General features: G+C 41.4%; 1 protein-coding gene across 1 annotated transcript in view; it reads right to left on the reverse strand.

The window, feature by feature from the left end:
• Nucleotides 1-1,745: 1,745 nt before the first annotated feature.
• The window catches only part of RNF128 (ring finger protein 128), a 99,535-nt gene continuing 78,576 nt past the window's right edge, over nucleotides 1,746-22,704 (reverse strand). Inside the window, exons 4-7 of the mRNA XM_082264010.1 lie at nucleotides 12,942-13,024; nucleotides 7,750-7,846; nucleotides 6,248-6,413; nucleotides 1,746-2,003 (exon numbers count right to left, since the gene is read on the reverse strand). Of these exons, the coding sequence (XP_082120136.1) occupies nucleotides 1,882-2,003; nucleotides 6,248-6,413; nucleotides 7,750-7,846; nucleotides 12,942-13,024 (468 nt within the window). The 3' untranslated portion in view covers nucleotides 1,746-1,881. The remainder of the gene's footprint in view (nucleotides 2,004-6,247; nucleotides 6,414-7,749; nucleotides 7,847-12,941; nucleotides 13,025-22,704) is intronic.

A 22,704-nucleotide genomic window follows, 5' to 3' on the forward strand; every position in this document is an offset into this window, starting at 1 on the left:
AACGGTCATAAAGTTAATCATTTCTAATATGGTATTAAAAACTACAGTAGTGAGGGCAGAGATAATTTGGAAGAAATGCATCAAAACACACAAGAATGGATAGCTCCAAGCATTCTTGACAAAAAAACAAATTCCTTTATGTACTGATTGGGAGAGTGAGATGGCTTCCTCCCCACCAGTACAAATGATTGAGTTTGGAAGTATGGCAGGTAGACTTTGCTGTTGGGAGCATCCAAGTAGAAAAGGAAAGGGCAGTTGTGCCTGCGTGCAAATGCACCCACTCACATGCCAAGGGAAATTTACAACAATCTCTGGGATACAATAATATGGTGATTATTTTTCCATTATAACACTGCACACAATGAAAAGCACTTTGTTTTTAAATAAGGACTAAATCCTATGCTCATTTTTATTTTTCAAATGATTAGATCTCCTATACAATCTGATTTTTTCAGTCCCTGCTTTTATTAATATGAATATTTTCGTTTGCTCATTTGATTTTATTAAGCAAGCTTATAAATTTGGGTGCCATCACAGAATGCAAAAAGGTCATGAAAGAGGAACGTTCCAAGGTGGACATGCACGGTGCACCTCATCTGGCATTTTACATGTCACCATGTTCATAACATAAGGTTAGGTATACCTATATCAAAATAATTATATGGCCATAATGTTTAAAGCTGAACACTTGGAACATTGTGAGCACCAAGATGAGGATTATGTGTGCCAGTAAAAATACTTTGAGTGCTGCTGGGTCATGACAACCAACAGGACAAATGCTATATGCCTACCCTTGTGTAAAGGGCTCAATATCCCAAAGCAACCAACTGACAATTGTTATTCAATACCATTTCTACCCTTAGGTGAAATCTCTTGCTATGTTGGATCACTGCATTTTTTATGTTCATGTTGCCTATTGCACTGCTTTATAATATACGCCCATAATATACGCCCACTAGGGCAGACTAACATAACCCATGAGTAGTAGATCAGGGGTATTTATCATTTAGCATTCACAAATGCCTGTCCTGGTGTTTTCCCCTTAGTGGAGTTCTCTATGCTAAGATGGCGGTGCTAACATTTTTATTACAATAAAGACATTTCCATAATTGTGAATCAAAATAGAAAAGATTCAACACTGCATAACAGGACCAGCAACTTGTGGCTTTCCCAACAGCAAGTAGAACTTGGAGAGTCACAGATTACTATATCATGCCGTCTACCATTCACAGTATAATGAGAATAAGCAAATTGCCTTTGTGGCAATGGTTAGCAAACTGTAAACTAATGTGTTTGTGATAGTTACTCATTTCATGAAGCAACATCTAATGCCAAAAAGAGATTACATTGCTCTTAACAGTCCTATGTCTAAGATAGTGTCAACAATGATATTTTGCACTCAGTGTTGACTGATTATATCCATTGAGCTAGTATAGCCAAGGAAGTGAAAGATGAATGTCTGTTATGGTTACTGCACTTTGCATTAGTAAAAAGGCCTCATTGAGGTATCTACTGCTTCAAAAACTGGAATTAAAAAGACAAATATATATTTTTTAATTAAATATAACTATATTTAGTGTGAATATATTAAAATACAATTTTTTATAGGATTTTGTTGGTCTGAGCTATATAAACCTGAGTTAGAATATGTAGGGACAAAAAAAAAAAAAAAAAAAGATTCAAATCAATGAACAAAAAAAATTAAATAGGTAAGGATTTTCCAGCTTCTGCATTCTCCAGGTCGGTTACTGTGATTTATACGAATAGAAATAAAACCTTTGCAAACAACATTTTTGCTTTGCGGTTAAAAAAAATAAATCGCTGTACAACTAAAACTCTGCATTCACTTAGGCTAGACAAGCTAGGTTCTGCATGTCCATCTTATGACTTTACATTGTGCACGTGGGAGGGGTTTTCATTTTCAAATGTCGGGTTGTCTACGTGTGGAAGAACTTCAGTTGCGATTGCTGATGAGTCGTTGCTAACAAGCTCAGCATTTTCATCTGTGAAAGAAAAAGACAAGCTTGATTAACAGACAGAAAACAGATATTACATGGCAAAGCAGAACACTGCAATAGTAATTTGCCAACAATTCTTTTTTTTCTCTAGACTGATATTATGGGATGACTGTGCTCTGCCCCATCTTCCAATGGCTGTCTTGTGTTGTCACCCAGTCACATGCACTTCTACACTAGACTATAAGTGGCCATGTTCACACACAAGGCAGATCTGGTCCACTTGTCACAGGAAGGTCACTCCGAGATATTCAATGATTGGAGTACATTCATGTGGACAGAAAATACAGGCAATCAACAGTGTTGCAAACACAAAAGATCCTGCGCTAAAAAGTAGGGATGCACCGAATGTTCGGCAACCGAACATTATTCGGCCGAAAATAGCAAAAAAAGCACTTTCGGTGTTCGGCCGAATAAGTAAAAAGGCCGAATAAATTTGTGCCGAACAATAGGGCTGAACGATAGTCGATATGATATCGACTATCGTTCTGTGGCCGTAGGTGATATTCATATCGCCGAGGTCACGATATTTACATAGGCAGAGGGAAGGGACTCGGAGGAGGACAGGAGGACTCACAGACTTCCGTGTTAGGCAGGGGAAGCCGGGACACTTCAGCGGTGAGCATACATACATTACTCACTCGTGCACTGCAGCCCGCCCCACACATTCAGTGAGTCTTACTCTCCTCCCTAGTTTTTTCAATGGCACATTCAGGGAGCCAATCACGCCGTGATTAGCTGCACAGCGAACCAATCACGCGTGCCTGCACACCCGATTGGTTCCGCTGTGCCGCTACTCGCGGCGTGATTGGCTTCCTGAATGTGCCATTGAAAAAACTAGGGAGGAGAGTGAGACTCACTGAATGTGTGGGGCGGGCTGCAGTGCACGAGTGAGTAATGTATGTATGTGGCTGTGCTCCTTTCCAGGCTCCTACTAGTCCACCTCCAGCCTCCTACTACCACCACTATGAGAGACTGTCACTGTATAATCTGATCGAGTCCACACTGACACTGACTGACTGTCACTGAGTAATTGATGTTACCATATTAACCCTGACCTGCCCAGTGCCCTGTATCTGCAATTAAAATTTACAAGGCTGCCTGCATGCTTCCTGATTTCCATTCCCAGCATCCTTCCCAATCCCTACAGTGTCACTAACATTAACCCTATGGTACAAGGCTGCAGTGTGCACTGAATCCCATTCCCTACAGTAACATTTAGGGAGAGAGAGACATGAGAGGACGAGAGAGAGAGAGACACGAGACGACAAGAGAGAGAGAGAGAGAGACACGAGAGGACAAGAGAGAGAGAGAGAGAGACACACGAGAGGACGAGAGAGGACAAAAAAATTTGCAAAATAAATGGAAAAAAATGTGAAACACTGCGTTCGGTATTCGGCCTTCGGCCTTCGGCCAAGCATTTCATTATTATTCGGCTTCGGCCAAGAATTTCATTTCGGTGCGTCCCTACTAAAAAGTGATCAATTGAATTGATAACTGGTGAAAGCAGCTGAAAAGACTTGATCAATAGTAAAATCAACAATATAGGGCAAAAGGTAGTGCAGCGCTATCAGATATGGTACAACCCATATATAAAAAAGTGAAATATTAAATAAATAAATAACAATAAATAAAAATGGTGAACAACAGAGTCCATGAAGTGATGAATGTGAATATAAAACCAAAAAGTCCCAGAGAGGTGATGTTAGACCCGAAGACTTGAATCCAAAGATAAAGGCAGGAGTGCACCCGTGGAATAAATAACAGAGTGGCAGCTTACCAGAAGCTGAGGCCTCCAACTTAATGGAACGGCCACACACGCCAAGATATGAATCCTAATGGATTGCCTCCTTCATAGACCAGGTGACATATATTCCTCTACATCATATGGGAACTCCGAACATGGTATCGTAAGTGTGTAAGGGGAAATAAGCAGCACATAGTGTAATCCCGTTTAATTGCACACAAAAATTTATTTGAAATTGCAATTATATAGGTATCTTGCATATAGGCACATCAAAATCAGAGCCAAGGCAGAAACCGCGGCATCCCGCGTGTGTGTAAAAGCCGGCGTCTAGGGGGCGTGACAGTTACCTATGTAAGTGCAATTTCAAATACATTTTTGTGTGCAATTACACGTAGTTCCCTCCAGCAAGCAGGGACTTGTACTTCTATCTATAGTGGGCAGAGGGGTCTCGGACCCCTGGTCTGTCCTGCCCATGGAGGTGGTGTCCTCCTCCTCTGCTCCCTGCCAGCAGGTCAGTCACCGCCCCTCAATCACCTGTCACTGCTGCACTGGGTTTGTTAGCAGAGCCGGCCAGATAACAGACCATGACCGATCTTGTAGGTGAAACGCCAGTCGCTGTAAAGTCCTGCCTCCTGTGTATAGACTCCACACTGGTCCAATGCTCTCTCTTGGTTTTTTTTTTCTCATGCAGACATTTACTTGGGCCACATGCTGATGTAAAGCAGCATGGCCTGTCTCTCTTCCGCGGCTGGGGATGTGCTCATATACACCATACAAGCACGGATTGCGGTTAGAAAGATCTCAAAGCTACCACAGGGAGGAGGAATATTTCTAACACTGAATTATAGCAGAGTACAGTGGGTAAAATATATAATTTTGGGCATGTTTCTACTGTTCTGCAACTTACTGCGCATGCATTCCAACATGGCCGCTATGCATTCCAATAGGTTTCCTAATGTGACAGAACAAGAAGCAGAGGACATCTTCTTACACCCATACAAGTCTTGAATTTTACATTTATTTTAGTAGTAAACTCACCTTATATACTGAATCACAGTATAACATTTGCATTAATATTGTATTCTAGTAAGTATAGCAAGAAACCTGCAGGCAGAAGGTGGTGACGGCCATCTTGGTACAAACCCCACTGCTCAGCGACAAACTGCTGATTATATAGTGAAATAGTCTTTCAGTATATAAGTGGCATTTACTGCTAAAATAAATGTAAAATTCAAGACTTGCATGGTTGTAGGAAGGTGTCCCCCGCTGCTTCGTGTTCTTTCACATTAGGAAACTTATTGGAACGCATTGGAACGCACAGCCCCATGTTTGAACGCATGGCGCATGCACAGTAAGTTGTTCTCGTCCGAACATCACTACCGATTGCAGAATCTGATGAACAGCCTCCCACATTCACTGCAATTCTCAAAGCATGGTGGGAAGTGTAGTTTGAATATAGTGTAGAGAGAGTAGAGGAAATTATGTAATCCCTTTTGTAACAGCTCCTCCTTGGCAGAACAGATGCTGCATCTTTTGAGTTAGAGAGAGGACTTCCTGAAATTTGATTAGAGTTCTCTCTTCTTGTGTAGGAGGGGGGGGGGGTGTACTAATGGGGGATTTTTTTGCTGATCACAGAGTTTTGCTTTAATGATTATACTACCAAAATTAGTGTGTGCTTTAAATTGCCTCCAGCATCGTTCCAGCCATTTTGATGAAGCCCAGAGCCTCTGAATAGCAGTAAATCTTTAGGCTGTCAGCAGATCGGCCTCTACAAATTCGGCACAGTGCCTAAAAATAGAGAGCAACAGAGCATGTGCAGAGCAGGGTGAGACAGTGTATGCCTTCATTTTAGAAACAGTGTAGGCACTTATTTTTAATGTTTTACATAGCTATACCTGCAAAAGGGGCCAGCCTGAAGCGATCTAGCAGGACTTCATTTCTGACTAAAGTTCCACTTTTAGTAAATGCCTTCCGGTTAATGTTTGCATCTATGTTAAGCTGTACAGGTAGTGTGCCCGTCAGCAGATGTAGTTCTTCTTAGTGGGTGACAAATGCAAAAGAATGTTCTTCTTACAACCTCCAACTAGGCATTGACTGAATAATTCATACTTTCTCAGCTCCGTTTTATTTGTCCTGCAGTAAACCAAACTGCTCTGATCCAGACCATGATAGTGTAGAAAGCTGACAAGTTCCTTGTTACTATTGAGCTCTTTTCTGTAGCAGGTATGACTGGTTTGACCCAGAGCCCATGAATGTAAAAAGATCCAACCACTTGTAATAGGATAGGCTTAGGAAAGTGTCAGAGATGAACTCACAAATGCAAAGAAAGGGTCTTGGTAATTATTATGAGTGTTTTGTAATGGAAAAAAGAAAAAAAAATGCTTCCGTGTTAAATCACATTAAAATATGTGCTTGGAAATCTAAGGCTTTAATGCAGTTCAGGAATTTTTCAATTTGTCATTGGCAGTATTCAACATACACTTACATATGTTTTCAGAGTCTTCTACTGGCTCATCGGCACCTCGAACAGAGGCATATCCAGATGACGCGTTATCACTGCGGGTCTCATCATCCACCTGTACAGCGCTCCTCTGCAGCTCACTAGACACAGATGCGATCACCATAGCATTATCTGATTCGTCTTCTTCAGCCTTAAAACATTCACACATTGGAGAGATTAGAATACCAAACTATGTATATGAATGCCGGGCTGTTATGAAAATAGTTACAATTCTGGTATGCTCATCTGTTTCACAAAGGTAATTTTCATTATTTATTATCGCATCTGAACTGCATCTTTTGAAACCCAAAAAAGAAAGGAAAATAGAGGACACACCAGTCTAGTGCATTATCCTTTGCAACGAATTATTATTCAACAAGTATGTGCATCATACTCACAAACCAAGAGGAAATACAAGCAAAGTAAAAAGTCCAAGTCCACCAAGTTCTCCATTCAGCATGGTCTTAAAGTTAAAGATAGTCCTGGAATGAAGACCTCGAAAAATAGCTTAACATGTTTCGAGGATGTCCCCTCTTCTTCCGAGTCTTCATTCCAGGACTATCTTTAACCATAAGACCATGCTAAATGGAGAACTTGGTGGACTTGGACTTTTTATTTTGCTTGTATTTCTTCTTGGTTTGCGAGTATGATGCACATACTTGTAGAATAATAAATCGTTGCAAAGAGTAATGCGCTAGGCTCGTCATCCTCTATTTTCCTATCTTTTTAGAGTTTCACCTGTGTCTTCCCTGACTTGAGAGTGGCAGCACAGTCTTGTAGGCGACTACACCGTCAGGAGTCAGGGTGTAAAAGATCAAGTTGCATAGCACTTCTAAAGCGCAGGAGCATTACATTTATTTTCCAGTATCTTTTCAAAGCCAAAGCAGTTATACCAATTGAACAGTGGGAGGCAATGTTGCATTATTAAATATGCAATAGGTACAAAAAAAAAAAAAATGGTTTGTATTTCAAGTAGGAACTCTTCATGTATGCAGTATAAAGCAGAAAATAAGTAGTAATTTTAGTTTAAAATTCTAAAAACGCAACTTACATGAATTACATGTATAATGACAGCTTCTCCTTAAGAAATTTCTAATACTGATGACCACTGCTGGCGAATCCAATTTTCACTCTTGCAGAGAAAGTGAAAATTGTATGCTGCACAACATGAGGATCTTCAGCGTCTGACACTGCTGTGTGCATCGGATGCTTGCACCTCCTCGCTGCATGCTATGACCCTGTAGGGAGAACACTAGTTACATAGCAGCTGGCAAGTAGAGCCACAGCAGTCAGCGGAGAAGGCGGCATCCCACACCTGATGTTTTGAATGTTATAGATCCTAACAACACTTCTATTTCTGCTAGAGAATGAATTTGTCAGAGGCCGTATTGCCAAATATAAAAACACATATACATACATATGTACTAACAACAGTGTCGCCTTAAATACAAGGCATCTAGCAGAGTAATTCAGGAAATGAAACTTACTGCAATTCCTAATGATTTCAGAATGTCACACTTGCACATAGGGCATGTTCTGTGCTCAAGCAGCCAGGGATCAATGCAGTTTTTATGGAAGAAGTGGCTGTGAAATTAGAACAAAAACAGACAGTGAGAAATGATGTTTGTTGGCATACAAGACCTTTTTTTCATGAAGGCAGTGGCCCAGGATATGTAGCATGCAGTCACTCCATCTCTATATTATGATCCTCAAAGGCCAAGCATGCAAGTTACATAAAAAAAATAAAAAAAAAAGATGCAGCATTTTTGTAGTGTTCTTGCCAGTGCCCATACACTGTATTAGAATTAAAGGCTTTACCAAATGTGCATTTGGCAAAGTGCTGGTTTTAATGTATGCTGTTTTGCCTTCAAGTCAGGCTGCAGCATTTGGACTTGTGTTAATGAGCTTTCGACTTGTTTTGATGGCATTAGCCTGACATCCGTTTTAACGCCAAACCACAGGTTCCCTTCCACTCCAAGTAGTTCTTTTAGGCCAAACAAACTATTTTGCAGATTGGTGTAGTTGTCAGTGCTGTAAAAACTGTAGCATCAGCAACGTACATTATACAGTGCTGTGTTCCAGCAGCGGTACTGGGACTTTCCGTCTACTACCAGGACAAAATCAAGTTGGGCCGAGTGCTTCTATTTGTATAAATGAATACAAGGCTTCCTCTGACTGACAGAGGTGGAAATTGTGAGGTAATCCCTGCCTCTCCACCTCGGCCAATCAGAAGCAGCCTTGTATTCATTCATAAAGGTACACAGTTTCCTGTGAATGGCTGAGAAGCACTCAGCCCAACTCAATTTTGTACTAGCAGCAGATAAGACGTTCCTGTACCGCTGCCAGAACACAATCCTAGATACTGTATGTAGCTGATGCTCCAGTATATACGATGCTGACAGCGGCTGCATCAATAAAGGAAATATTTTGTTTGGGCCAGCTTGGCTAGAACAAACTAAAAACTGAAAATAAATCTGGAGTATAGCTTAAAATGAATTCCAGCTTACACCCAACTAGCCTTAAAATTTCCCCCTTCTTAACACCTATGCCAAACAACCGTTAAGAAAGCTATATATACTTAATTAGTTTAAGCCCTCAGGGAGAGGAGAGCGTGCTCGAACAATGGCTAGTAAAGCCTGGAGTAGTGATGTCACCCATAGGATTCAGTGGCCTATCTGTTGTCACTCCCTCCTCTTCCCTCCAGCCATGTTTGGCTGATGCGGGATCTGGATCCTGTGACCAGGCCCAGATAAACATAGGGAGTATTGGGGCTGCAACTCCAGGCCCCTACCTTAATGTAGGCCCAGCAGGGGCAGACTGACCATTACTGAGGGCCTGGGGCCAGTAGGGTGCCCCATGAGTGGCTCTTGGTATCTCCTGCAGCAGGGGAAATATTTCTCCCTGTATGGGTCTCTAGGCTTGCAATTGCCCCCTCCCCCCCCGCTGCACCAATCACCCCCAACTGCCCATAGCCCCCTCCTCTCTGGCTGCTGCGGGGCATTGTCAGGATGGACATACTGATCACCAACTTCGTTCATTCATAACTGAAGCATAGTAAACCGTTTCCCAACTTTACTTTGTGAATGGACAGCAGCCTCTGTGTCCTGTTCATTCATCTGCAGTGCAACAAACTACAGAGAAAGGCACTGTGCAATGTGTCCTCAGTCCCTTTCTTGGACTCAAAAGTGAGACTTCAGGGGTCTGTTTAGATCCCTGGTATCTCGCCAAAGCCCCCCAACACTGCTGTTTAAAAACAACTTGCAATAAACAAAAAACAGAAACCATAGAATAAAAGTAAAATAACTACTGACACCATCCACTGCCACTCGCCACCCCCACCAAAAAAAAAAAAAAAAAAGCATTGTGAAAAAAAAAAAAAAAAAAATCCTCTGCCCTAACATTGTCCATTGCCCCCCTACCAAAAAAGCATTGTGGAAAAAAAAAATGTAAAATGGGTCCTCTTGTGCATACAGTGGGAAAGAGCGGTTTGCTTAAAATTTCATTTTATTAATTTCCATAAAGAGTTTCACCAAAATCCTCAGCACCAGGCCCATGATGTGTCTAATCCGGGCCCTGCATGTGACCAGATCGCAGCAGCCTGAAAATAGGTACTTTCTTAAACAGGTTAGTATAACGTTTTAGAAGAGGGAGGGGACAGTTGTAAGGCTAGTTAGGTGTAGTTACTTCTGCTCAGGTGTATGAAATGTCCAGATCACTGAGCTGTACTTGCCAAGTACACATTAACTTCTTTTGTACAGTCATAAATGGGTATTTGTTACAATCTTTATCCCCCCCCCCCCCACCCTTTTGAATTGCTAAAATATATGATTAGCTGTCAATTTCTTGATTTTTCCTCTTTTTTTACTTGTATCCACAGGGCAGAAGATTCAGGTTAAAAGCCAACATAGAGGCTGCCCTATTTTCTGCCTGATCTCAATACCAATAACAGACCTAAGGCAAAAAGTCAGGATTACACGTGAGAAAAAGGCTTTGTCTGGACTCCTTCAGCAGTCCAGAGATAATGGCGCACATTCAGGTCTTGAATCAGCTTCTGTGTGGGGTTTATAACCTGATATTTCTGCTTTGACAAGGAGAGAATGCATAACAGGACACACACCTATCCCTGAGAAGTAAAGCTGCATTATGTGTAGAACATCCCGAGACTGGAGATTTACATTATTACACAAACCTTCACTATATTACTAAAAGTATTGGAACGCCTGCCTTTACATGAACGTTAATGCCATTCCAGTCTTAGTCCGTAGAGTTCAAAATGGAGTTGACCCATCCTTTGCAGATATAACAGCTTCCAATTTTCTGGAAAAGCTGTCCACAAGGTTTAGGAGTGTGTCTATGGAAACATTTCTTCCAGAAGCGTATTTGTGAGGTCTGGCACTGATATGGACGAGGAGGTCTGACTCGCAGTCTCCACTCAAATTCATCCCAAAGGTGTTCTATCGGGTTGAGGCCAGGACTCTGCAGGCAGTCAAGTTCCTCCAACCCAAGCTCGCTTAGCCATGTCTTTATGGACCTTGTTCTGTGCACTGGTCCAAATCATTTGGTGGAGGGGGGGGGGGGAGATTATGGTGTGGGGTTGTTTTTAGGGGTTGGGCTTGACCCCTTAATTCCAGCGAAGGGAACTCTTAAGGCATTAGCATACCAAGATATTTTGGACAATTTCATGCTCCTAACTTTGTGGTAACAGTTTGGGGATGGCCCCTTCCTGTTCAAACATGACTGAGCACCAGTGCACAAAGCAAGGTCCATAAAGACATGGATGAGCAAGTTTGGGGTGGAGGAACTTAACTGGCCTGCACGGAGTCCTGACCTCAACCCAATAGAACACTTTTGGGATGAATTACAGCAGAGACTGCGAGCCAGGTCGTCTCGTCCAACATCAATGCCTGACCTCACAAATGTGCTTCGGGAGGAATTGTCAAACATTCCCATAGACACACTCCTAAACCTTGTGGACAGCCTTCCCGGAAGAGTTGAAGCTGTTCTAGCTGCAAATGATGAGCCAACTCGATATTGAACGCTACGGACTAAGACTGGGATGCCATTAAAGTTAATGTGCGTTTAAAGGCCGGTGTCTCAATTTTGGTAATATATTGCATTCCTAACTGCTCCTCAGTCAGTTATCTGTAAATATTATGGGGGGCATATTATTCTTTAAGACAAGCATCGTTTTTTTTTTAGTTTTTAGTGTATAAACCCAACAAAATAATATATTGCAGTTCACCAGTTCTTCGATATTGTGGCTGCATTAGATTTCTTCTTAGATTTTTTTTCTCCTTTTTCCAATGATCCTGCCAGTAATACGTTTTCTGCCCTAGGGTGTCGACACTCAATACAAGCCAAAACACGACTGCTTGAGATTTCAGTGTAGCATTGTCAGCTTAATACTGAGGGTGTTCATGGTCAGGAAATATTTACTGTAAAGTCAAATCAGGAAGCCTTGAATTTATTGGTTTAAATCCTGGGGTTTTTCTTTACCCGCTCTTAACCTTTGATCTGTTCTGTTAGTCTTTTTGTCCCAAATACCTTGTGAAACCAGATATACTCTAAGGCAGGCCATAGACGATTCGAATTACGTACGATTTATCGTTCGATAAACGAAAGCGGCACTCGTGCACATCATCGAGTGTACCATCAATCTCTACCGGACACACTCCCTACTGTTCTGTGTTTTGTTAGGCGAAATCATACAACTCCCCCACTAATGATACGAAATTCGGCCGATTTTCGCAAAAAAACCCAACATGTTGGATATGTGAATTTTTGCTGTCGTACGAAAATCGAACGTTTTACATACCACACTAACGATACGAAAATCGTTCGATAACACTGCCATTTACGATTTTCGAACGAAATTCGAATCGTCTATGGCCTGCCTAAGTCCCCCATCCAGGTCCCACACCACTGCTTTTTTCGGGCGGAGAGACCACTGATCCTGCCCTACAATGCCCTTGAGATCGCAAGTCCCATCCACTCCCTTACTCTTAAGTCCACCTTTTCCTCGATCCCAAGAGGACCCTGCCGCAGACCATCCTATAGAAGTGTCTATGTAAGGCAAGTATTGATGTGGACACCGAAAGAACCACCCAAAAAAGTAAACCGCTAAGGAAAGGACTTGGAGCTTGAGCAGCAAGTGACCACGGCTACAGGTTAGTAAAAAGGTGGTGGCTTTTATTAATATAGCAATTTGAGCTGGGAAAATTTTATCCTGAAGTGGGGCTTTAAGAAAAAAAAAAAATGAAGAAGTCCCATAAATGAGGAATTTTATTGTTCACTGTTCATATCAGCGTTTTACTAGTTCAGTGATAGCGGTATAAGTCATTTGTATGACAAATCAAATCGAAACTTGCAATTTGGCACAGCGATTATTTATTGCACAGCATTACTCTAATCTTCCTCTTATCCAGGCAAACAAGTTACTTAGCATCAACTAAGATGAAAATAACATTTAATCTGCAGTAAAGCTCTAGAGTTTTAAAAAGACTTGTGTCAGCCATTAGAGGACGTCCGTGTGGGGTTTTTGCTATGGAACAATAACAGCTCTATGATAAGTATAAGTGCCACAGTAACATTTTGAAAAGCTAGAAAACTGGTTATTGAAGCATGCAATTTATGTACAGTAAATAATGTAATATTGGTTATGATTGTATGAAATACTTACTTGCATGTTAAAATACGCACAACATCATTTGCTTTGTAGGTTTCTATACACACAGCACAGCTATCACCATCCGGTCCAAGTACCTAGGGAACAGTAAAACTGAGTCAGACACTGAAAAAGAATACATACGCACACGGTATTGCCAAATGGTTATAATAGGTTTGATTGTATAAAAAAAAAAAAAAATTAATTGACGTGGATTATAGCCTGTTCAACAAGTTCTCCCTAACATTTATCTTTGTAAATACTTGTGTAGACAAATGCCAGTGCCAAATTCCAGATGGATTATTAAACAGGTTTCAGAATAATAAATAGGGGAAAAGGAATGATACATAAACACAAATTGTAGCCGGTTAAAGTAATTTTCCAAAAATATAAATTTATTGATGGCAGTTTATAGTGGTTTCAAAAACACTAAAAGTTGCAAGCTTCTGTGAACAGGGTACTCGACTTCACTACTTTAGGGGCCAATCACACCAGAAACTGTACATAACTGCATGCTTACATGCATTTAAAGCATGCTTGATGTGCAGTTGAATGCATTTTACATGCATTAACACTGCGTTTTCATGTAGTTGCAGTGCATTATTTTTATTTTTGGGCTTGCTTTTTTGGCTTAAAGGGGCGCATTTGAAGCATGTTTGTAGCACGTTCCCTGCATTTGCGGTGCGGAAAAGAATGCAGCATGATTTTTTTTTTTTTTAATTGCACAGTGCTGCAATGATGTGAACGGTGCCCATAGGATTACCTTGCTTTTGGGCTGCCTATGCAGTTGGGAGTGCATTTAAAAGATCATCCAATTGCATCCCACTGCGTTTGGTGTGAAAGGGCCCTAACTGTAAGGGCCCTTTCACACCAAACGCAGGGAGATGCATTTTTAAATGCACTCCAACTACATAGGCAGCCCAAAAGCAAGGCAATCCTATGGGCACCGTTCACATTGCAGAAAAAAAAAAAAAAAAAAAAAAAAAAAAAGAAGGAGTATGCTGCATTTTTCCACACCACAAATGCAGGGAACGCGCTACATATGCGCTTCAAATGCATCCCACTGCGCCCTTTTAAGCCAAGCCCAAAGACGTATAGAAAAATGCACCGCAAACCCAGTGCTAAACGCAGCACAAAACACATTCAAGTGCGTATCAAGCGTACCTCAAGTGTGTCAAGCTTGCTTCAAATGTAAACATGCAGCCAAAAACACTAAGATATGTGCCATTTCTGGCGTAAATGGGCCTTTAGAGTCACATTCCCGCCAGATACAGTAGGATGCGTTTTGACTGCACTCCCAACTGCACAGACAGTTCAAAATCCAGGTTATCTTATGAGCATAGTTCACATTATTAAAGTACATAGCAGAAAAAAAAAAAAAAAAAAAAAAGAAGTACAGCATGCTGCATTTTTCTGCATGGCAAATGTACAAAAATGCACTGCAACATAGCGCAATACACATAAAAGCCCAAAGAAAGAAGACGGAAGTGACCTCAAAAGGAAATGCGAGCTTAGGCAAAATGCACTGTAAATGCTTGTAAAAAAAAGTGCATCAAATGCACATAACCGCGCACGCAAAAATGCACAGTAAATGTGCGCCCTTAAAGCTGAACCCCTTCATAAGCAAGGATTATCTAAATACAAAAGGAATGTGCATTCTTACTTGAATCTTGTCATGCTTTGTGTATTTCTAATTTGTGAAACTTTGCCTTGTGCAGGAGCCTATTGTCCTTAAGACCAGTCACTGCTGCTCTCTCCCCTTGTGCAGAGTGACTGGTCTCTCTCCCCCCCCCCCCCCCAGCTTTCTGCAGGCAGCCTGTAGTGGGTGGAGTCTGCAGGGTTCCTCCCCCAGCTTTGCACAGAATATGTGACAATGCATGCAAATTTTTTTTTTTTTTTTTTTAATCCTTTGTGGCCATTTAGGGATATTTATTTTTTTTATTACAAAAGGTTGTGCCTGGGATTCAATTATTTTGTTATATGATCAAGCTGCTTAGGAGTATTCTGTGGTTTAAACAAAAAAGGGCTTGCTTTATATGCAGACCGCAACATTTCAGGCACTAAGCATTGGTGGGGCATAGCTCAAGCCAACAGACTTCAGAAAGGTTTAAGAGGCCTAAAGTATAATGTAGTGAAATACATTCAGGTTTGTGATCTAATAATCCCTTGGGGTAGATATTCATTTTAGTAGTGTTTTGCATTTTTGGCGATAACTACACCCCTGTTTGTTGCACAGGCGTCACAAAGACTGATGCAAGGGAAAATTTTACCAATAGAATCTCAAAAAAAAAAAAAAAAAAAATCCCACATTATAAAAAACTAAAAATACATTTAGAGCTATAGTTAGGCTTTATTAGTAAAGAATAATTCTGCAATAACTCAAAATAGGCTCTTACTGGACTCAAAGTGTACTTTTCCTTTAACAGAAAAAGAGCTTCTGATTATCTAGTTTTTCAGGTGATCGGGTTTTCCGTTATCAGGGTTCACGGATTAGGAGTAAGTTTATTTCCAAACAATAACAAATAATAAAATGAAGGCTTTATCATTAATCTGATGAAACAGCATTATCTCTATGGGCAAAGTTTTTCATGCAGCATGTGAACAGGTCTGCAAGTCTTGAATAACAACAAGTGGCCCTATGTGAATTGAAGAGATGGAAATCGCTCCAGGGATCTATTGCTGAGGTCATACAGAAGGAAAGCTGACAAGCGGATAGGAGCTTTTCCTGCTGTGACTCACAGGTCTTCTCCCTCTAGAAAAGACATGTTGTTTACAATGCAGATTTATGAACTTTTCTCATTAAACAAAAAAATAAATAAAAAAATCAAATCTTCCACTACTTTATTCTTGTCCTCTGGGGACTTTTGTGAAGATAAAAAAAAGGTACCGCATGAATTATTGTCCCACCAATATAGAATGTACATTTTACCAAAAAAACTCTTGCAGGTTTTCATTACAGTGGTTGTAAACCCTTACATATACCCAGTTCAGTGACTGGCCTCAGGTGCTGCACAGGGATGAAATAAATCTGTTGTAGCAGTCTATCTGCAATCTTCTCTACATTAATTCAAAATACTGCATTTTTAAGCTTATCTGAGAGTTCAGAAAAAAAAGGGGAAAGAGCTAAAACTACACTCTGCAGAGCTCAGTGATTAGAGCTCCGAGAGCTGATTGGAGGGAAAGAGACCCCCAGGGCCGGTGCTACCACTAGGCAAACTAGGCGGCCGCCTAGGGCGCACTACCACCTAGGGCGCAGCCATGGCCAGTGAGACTTTCCTCTCCTGTCACCTCCTCATCCCCGGTGGATGTCACCTCTAGAGAGGGGAGGCACCTTGTATATAAAGGGGTGTGTGGGGTTAAAGGGGGGCAGTGTGTATATGAAGGGGGTGTAGGGTTAAAGAGGGGCAGTGTGTGCAGGAAGGGGGTGTAGCAGAGTGAAGTGTTAAAAGGGGACATTATGTACAAGAAAGGTGGCAATGTGTGCAGTTATTTTTTTATTTTGGGGGGGGGGGGAGGTGTGCAAGTAGCTGGTCTTGCCTAGGGTGCAAGATAGTCTAGCTCCGGCCCTGGAGACCCCCCCCCCCTCCCACCCCTCTTCACACAGCTCGCAGGAAAAGGGCAGAGGCGGCCAAACAGCTGGAGATCCCTACCCGGTCACCTTTTTTCTCCTGCCATCAGAAATACTGACAGCAGACGTAAATGACACTTAGTGCTCTTAATTGAAATAAGTACACACTAGAGAGGGATATGCATTGTGCATATTTCATGTCTGAGATCTACAACCACTTTAAAACTATTAGGTCATAGGCACACAGCCATACAGTGACTGTGCCTCAATAACTGAAAGAAAAAAAAAATACCTAAAAATATATACACATTTTAGGCTGGGTTCACACTATTGGAATTGGATGCGGGTTTCATATCTCCGAAACGGCTCCGGTGCAAATTGCACAGGAGTCCCGTGCGTCTACTGGTCCATTTCAGGTCCACTTGAAATTGGGCCTTAATGGTTAATCATCTTATTGTGCAATTAAGAGAGTCTCTAGTCAAAGTGCTTCACAAAAATACACGCTGGGTTTACCACTCCCCAACTTATGCACTATTCACCAGGTGAAGTGCAAGCTCACCTTCATTGTAGACCCCTGAAGGGTCAACTAAGCATGTAAGCTGTTGATCTGGTTTGTCGCTGTGTATCTAGCTCGTTTTTTTTTTCGGTGCGGTGGAATAGGGGGTTCTCCCCAGGTGCTTTACTATGTCATCTTGGATGAAGGTAACACAGGGTCAACCACAAAAACCTGTTAATAAGAACCCTATGACCTGCTTGTGAGCTGTGTGAAGCCATTTTGGAGAGGGGACCCTATTGTCCTTAAAGGAACCTGAGCACTAGGGATGATCGAACTTTTGAAAAGTTCGGTTCGACCAGAACACCCGAACTTCACGAAAGTTCGGCCCGGATTTCAGAACCCCATTGAAATCAATGGGACCCGAACTTCTGTAATCAAAAAACACCATTTTTAAGCCCTAAAACCCAATAAATGCCCCTAAAAAGTGCCTAGGGTTCTGGGTCATGCCCCATTAACTATTAATCACACAAAAAAAAGTTCTTAAAAATTGTCATTTTTGATAAAAAAGCCGATTATTGAAAAATTAAAAAAAAAAAAAAGAGATTTTTTTGATTTTTACTTTGGATTTAGTATCTGGGGGGTCTAAAAGGTGTGCATGTGAAGTTTCAGCTCTGTAGCATGTCCAGAACCATGAAAAAAAAAAAGATAATTTTTCAGTAGAACAGGGATGTGGTTCGGGAGCCTCCTTTAACTTTAACACCTATATGATCTTTTTTTCTGGTTCTGGACATGCTACAGAGCTGAAACTTCACAGGTACACCTTTTAGACCCCCCAGACACAAAATCACACAAAAAAAGTTCTTAAAAATTGTCATTTTTGATAAAAAAAAGCCAATTATTGAAAAATTAAAAAAAAAAAAGAGATTTTTTTGATTTTTACTTTGGATTTAGTATCTGGGGGGTCTAAAAGGTGTGCATGTGAAGTTTCAGCTCTGTAGCATGTCCAGAACCATGAAAAAAAAAAAAGATAATTTTTCAGTAGAACAGGGATGTGGTTCGGGAGCCTCCTTTAACTTTAACACCTATATGATCTTTTTTTTCTGGTTCTGGACATGCTACAGAGCTGAAACTTCACAGGTACACCTTTTAGACCCCCCAGACACAAAATCACACAAAAAAGTTCTTAAAAATTGTCATTTTTGATAAAAAAAGCCAATTATTGAAAAATTAAAAAAAAAAAAAAAAAAAAAAAAAATTGGATTTAGTATCTGGGGGGTCTAAAAAGTGTACATGTGAAGTTTCAGGTCTGTAGCATGTCCAGAACCAGAAAAAAAAAGATCGTTTGTATTAGAAAACTTTAAGCACAGGAATATGGCTTCTCTGCTGTAACACCTTGCCGGTTTAATAGCAGGCATTTTTTTGGGTTCTTTGCAGTCAGGAAAAACATCTGAACTTGTGTATAGTGGTACTGTGCACAAGTTCTGATGTTTTGCCTGCCTCCAAAACCCCCCAAAAAATGCCAGCAAAAACACACCTGGGCATCTTTTTTTTTTGACGCTAGCGTTTTTTTGGCATTTTTTGGGGTTCTTTTGAGGCAGGCAAAACATCTGAACATGTGTATAGGGGGTATATATAGGCATATATGTCTGAATATATACCCCTAGACATATATAGGTGTGATAGTAGCAGAAATATATTACTGTAAATGATTTCATTAGCGCAAGCATTTATTTCTGCTACTATCACACCTATATATGTCTAGGGGTATATATTCAGACATATATGTCTATATATTCCCCCTATACACATGTTCAGATGTCATGTCTGACATCAAACATGTCCTCAAAAAAGCACTGGCAGTGGCAGCCCCTGCAGCATTAAAAAATGCTTGCTGGTGAGAAGCCACATGCCTGTCCCGAAGCAACACAGAGAAATGATCATTTCTCTATAGCGGTCACCCTGCTATGGAAGGGTTTTGTCACCCTGCCATAGCAGTCACTGTCAGTTAACCCTACACTACACTACGGTCCCCTGACACTTAACACTTTCCCTACAGAAACTAAATTTTTGAAGCTAACTTAAGTGTAAAGGAGCACTCTAACTACACTAGATATCCCTTTCCTCACACTAAAAATAGCTAAATGACACTTTTAAAGTAAAATTAACAGAACTGCTTCCACTCTCTTCCATGTCCAGTATAACAATGCTGGGAATATGGCGGGGGCGATCTTATATACTGGGGGGCGTATTCACTAATGATTGGTCTAGGGACCCCCTAGTCACTCCAATCACATTCCTAGCATTCTCCTGCCCCCTCAATTGGCTTTTGCTAATGGTTCTGGTCCAATCACGGGCTTTTAAAGCCCATTTCCTGAAGCATTGCATTTTGGGCGGTTCTGGTTGCCGAATTCCGAACTTTTTGGGCAAAAAGTTCTAAATTCGGCCGAACCTCGAACACCCAATGTTCGGGCCGAACCGATGGTGGACCCGAACCGTTCGATCATCCCTACTGAGCACCAGTATCTGGTCCACCAGACTGGTTTGCTTACATCACAGGTGTCAAACACAAGGCCCGTGGGCTGAATCTGGCTGCCAGGCCATTTCATGTGCCACTCAGACCCAGGGCTTTATTTCAGCTGGAAAGTGGTGGAACTCCATTCCGCCACCTCTGGTTCTTGCAAATCCCTGCTTACCCTGCATGGACTCATGGGGAGGCACAGCAGTGCTGACCAATGATCTACCTGCAAGTGAGAGAGACAGGAAGTACTAGAGCCGGGCAGATGAGATGTGAGGAAGCTTTTTGGGGGGTGGCACTCTGTACTCTGCATGCTGCGTACGTCTTATCTTTGCACTCTGCACATAGAACACCCATAAACACAGCACACTATGTCATACACTCCTCAACCCTGCACACTTGTGAACTCTACACTCTGTACACTACATACACCCGAGTATCTAAGTAGATGCATAGTCTTACAGATACAACCGGCCCCTTGAGGACAACCCTAATGCTGATGCGGCCCACAATGAAACTTCGTTTGATACCCCTGGCTTACATGCTTAGTTGACCCTTCAGAGGTCTGAAATGAAGGTGAGCTTGCACTTCACCTGGTGAATAGAGCACAAGTTGGGGAGTGGGGAAACAGCGTGTATTTTTGTGTAGCACTTTATTGAATAGAGACTATCTTAATTGCACAATAGGATGATTTACCATTTAAGCACAATTTCAAGTGGACTTTTTATTGCCTTTTCTATTACTTCCTATGTGTGTTCACTGATAGTTTGCACTGGCACCTCATTTCTTTGAAATGTGTATATATTTTTAGTTATTTATTTTTCAAATATCCCCTTATTCAGTTGTTGAGGCAGCGCAATCACATACATTTATATACTTTCATTGTGAATGTGGGAACACATTTGAGGATTGCAGCAGCTTTACAGTATTTAAATGTTTTCCTTAATAGGTAGGAGCGCGCTACTACTTTATTTACATACAGGGGCTGTAAAGTGTGCAGAGCCTGTGTAATGACATTCCTGGGATGCACTGCCTTCACCTACAACTGGCCATTGAGATTCATTAGAACATAATGTACATAGTTACATAGTAGGTGAGGTTGAATAAAGACAATAGTTCATCCAGTTCAACCTGTGTAGGTGTGTGTGGCTGTAATCATCTCACATAGCCCTGAATGTTCTGATCCTTGAGATGCAAGTCTAAGAGTCTTTTGAAAGCCACCATACTTCCCGCAGGAACCACCTCTTGTGGTAGAGAATTCCACAATCTTGTAGCCCTAACAGTAAAGCACCCCCCCACGTTGCCTGAGGTTAAAACGCTTCTCCTCTAATCGCATTGTATGCCCTCTTGTCCTCATGCAATCCCTTCGAATGAACAGCTTTTTTTCTAAGCCGAGATCCCCATTGAGATATTTATAAATTGCTATTATGTCCCCCCTCAGGCGTCTCTTCTCCAGGGAGAATAAATCGAGCAATTGCAGACGCTCTTCATAGTTAAGGTCCTCCAATCCCCTAATTAGTATAGTTGCCCTTCTCTGGACTCTCTCCAGCTCCAACACATCCCTCCTGAGGACTGGCGACCAGAACTGGACAGAATACTCCAGATGCGGTCGAACCAGAGTTTTATAAAGTGGAAGGATTATAGTCTTATCTCTGGAATAGATCCCTTTCTTTATGCATGCTAATATTCTGCTGGCTTTGGCAGCTGCCGCTTTACATTGCATGCTATTGCCTAATCTATCATCAACCAAGACTCCCAGATCCTTCTCCATTTTTGATTCCCCCAAGGGTTCCCCTCCTAACGTATATTGTGTTTTTATGTTTTTAGTGCCCAAGTGCAAAACGTTACACTTCTCCACATTAAACCTCATTTGCCATGTCGTTGCCCACACCGTTATTTCGTCCAGGTCATTCTGTAGGATATCTGCTTCATGCTGTGCAGTTATTGCCCTGGCCAATTTTGTGTCATCTGCAAAAACTGATAACGAACTACTGATCCTGTCCTCAATGCTGTTTATGAATAAATTGAACAAGGTTGGTCCCAGGACTGAGCCCTGGGGCACCCGCTTACTACCTCAGACCAATCTGAGTATGCACTGTTTATTACCACCCTTTGGACACGCCCTTTTAGCCAGTTCCATATCCAAGAGCAAACCCTGCTGTTGATACCTGCAGACCTTATTTTATAAATTAAGCACTTGTGGGGAACTGTATCAAACGCCTTAGCGAAATCCAGGTACACCACATCCACTGGTCTGCCCCTATCTAGCTCACAGCTCACCTCCTCGTAGAATGTTAAGAGATTGGTTTGACAAGAATGCCCATTTGTAAACCCGTGCTGATTACTGCTGATGATGTTGTTGTCTTTAGCATACTCTACGATATAGTCCCTTATCATCCCCTCCAGAAGTAGTATGTGGTTGTGCAGTGAGGATTGCATAAAGCAGTGATGGTGAACCTTGGCACCCCAGATGTTTTGGAACTATATTTCCCATGATGCTCAACTACACTGCATAGTGAATGAACATCATGGGGAAATGTAGTTTCAAAACACCTGGGGTGCAAAGGTTTGCCATCACTGGCATAAAGCACCTGCATGGGCACTGACATATATGCCGAATGCAAACTATCTCTTCGTGTGGATCATACTTCGGTATGCATGCACTGTTCACAGCCCTCAGCACACAACAGTGTACAAACCACCTCTAATGAGGTATGCGACGGCAGTGGGTCCTGGGAATGTCATTGCGCTGGTTCTGCATGCTGTACAATCATTTTCATGAAGCCTAAACCTTACGCAGTCCAAAATTTTTTTTTCCGTATGTTTGGCAATGTTGTCTCTTGGTATATAGTTTTCCTAAGCAAACCATCTTTTTGTAAACTGTTATTAATACCTATTTTTATAAGTTGTAGGCAAACGTTAGCGTTTTATGCATTTGCCTTCTGCCGTGTCAAAAAAGTACCTAAAGTTTTTAAACACTACCATGAGTTGTGCATTAGACATAACTAATGCTGTGACCTAGGGTACAAGTTACAAAAACATATTCGCTCTTTGCAACTACAGTATATAGTTTTTATTACCTTTTTAAGAGTGCATTTTTCTGATTTTTACTTTGGAAATCTAGAATGAATTTACAGAATTTGGAGTGAATGCTTCTAAAGCTAAAGTATGGAAATTGTTCATGTGCATATAGGGTAAG

Source organism: Pelophylax lessonae (assembly GCF_965119305.1).
Source record: "Pelophylax lessonae genome assembly, chromosome: 7".
NCBI classification, from domain to species: domain Eukaryota; kingdom Metazoa; phylum Chordata; class Amphibia; order Anura; family Ranidae; genus Pelophylax; species Pelophylax lessonae.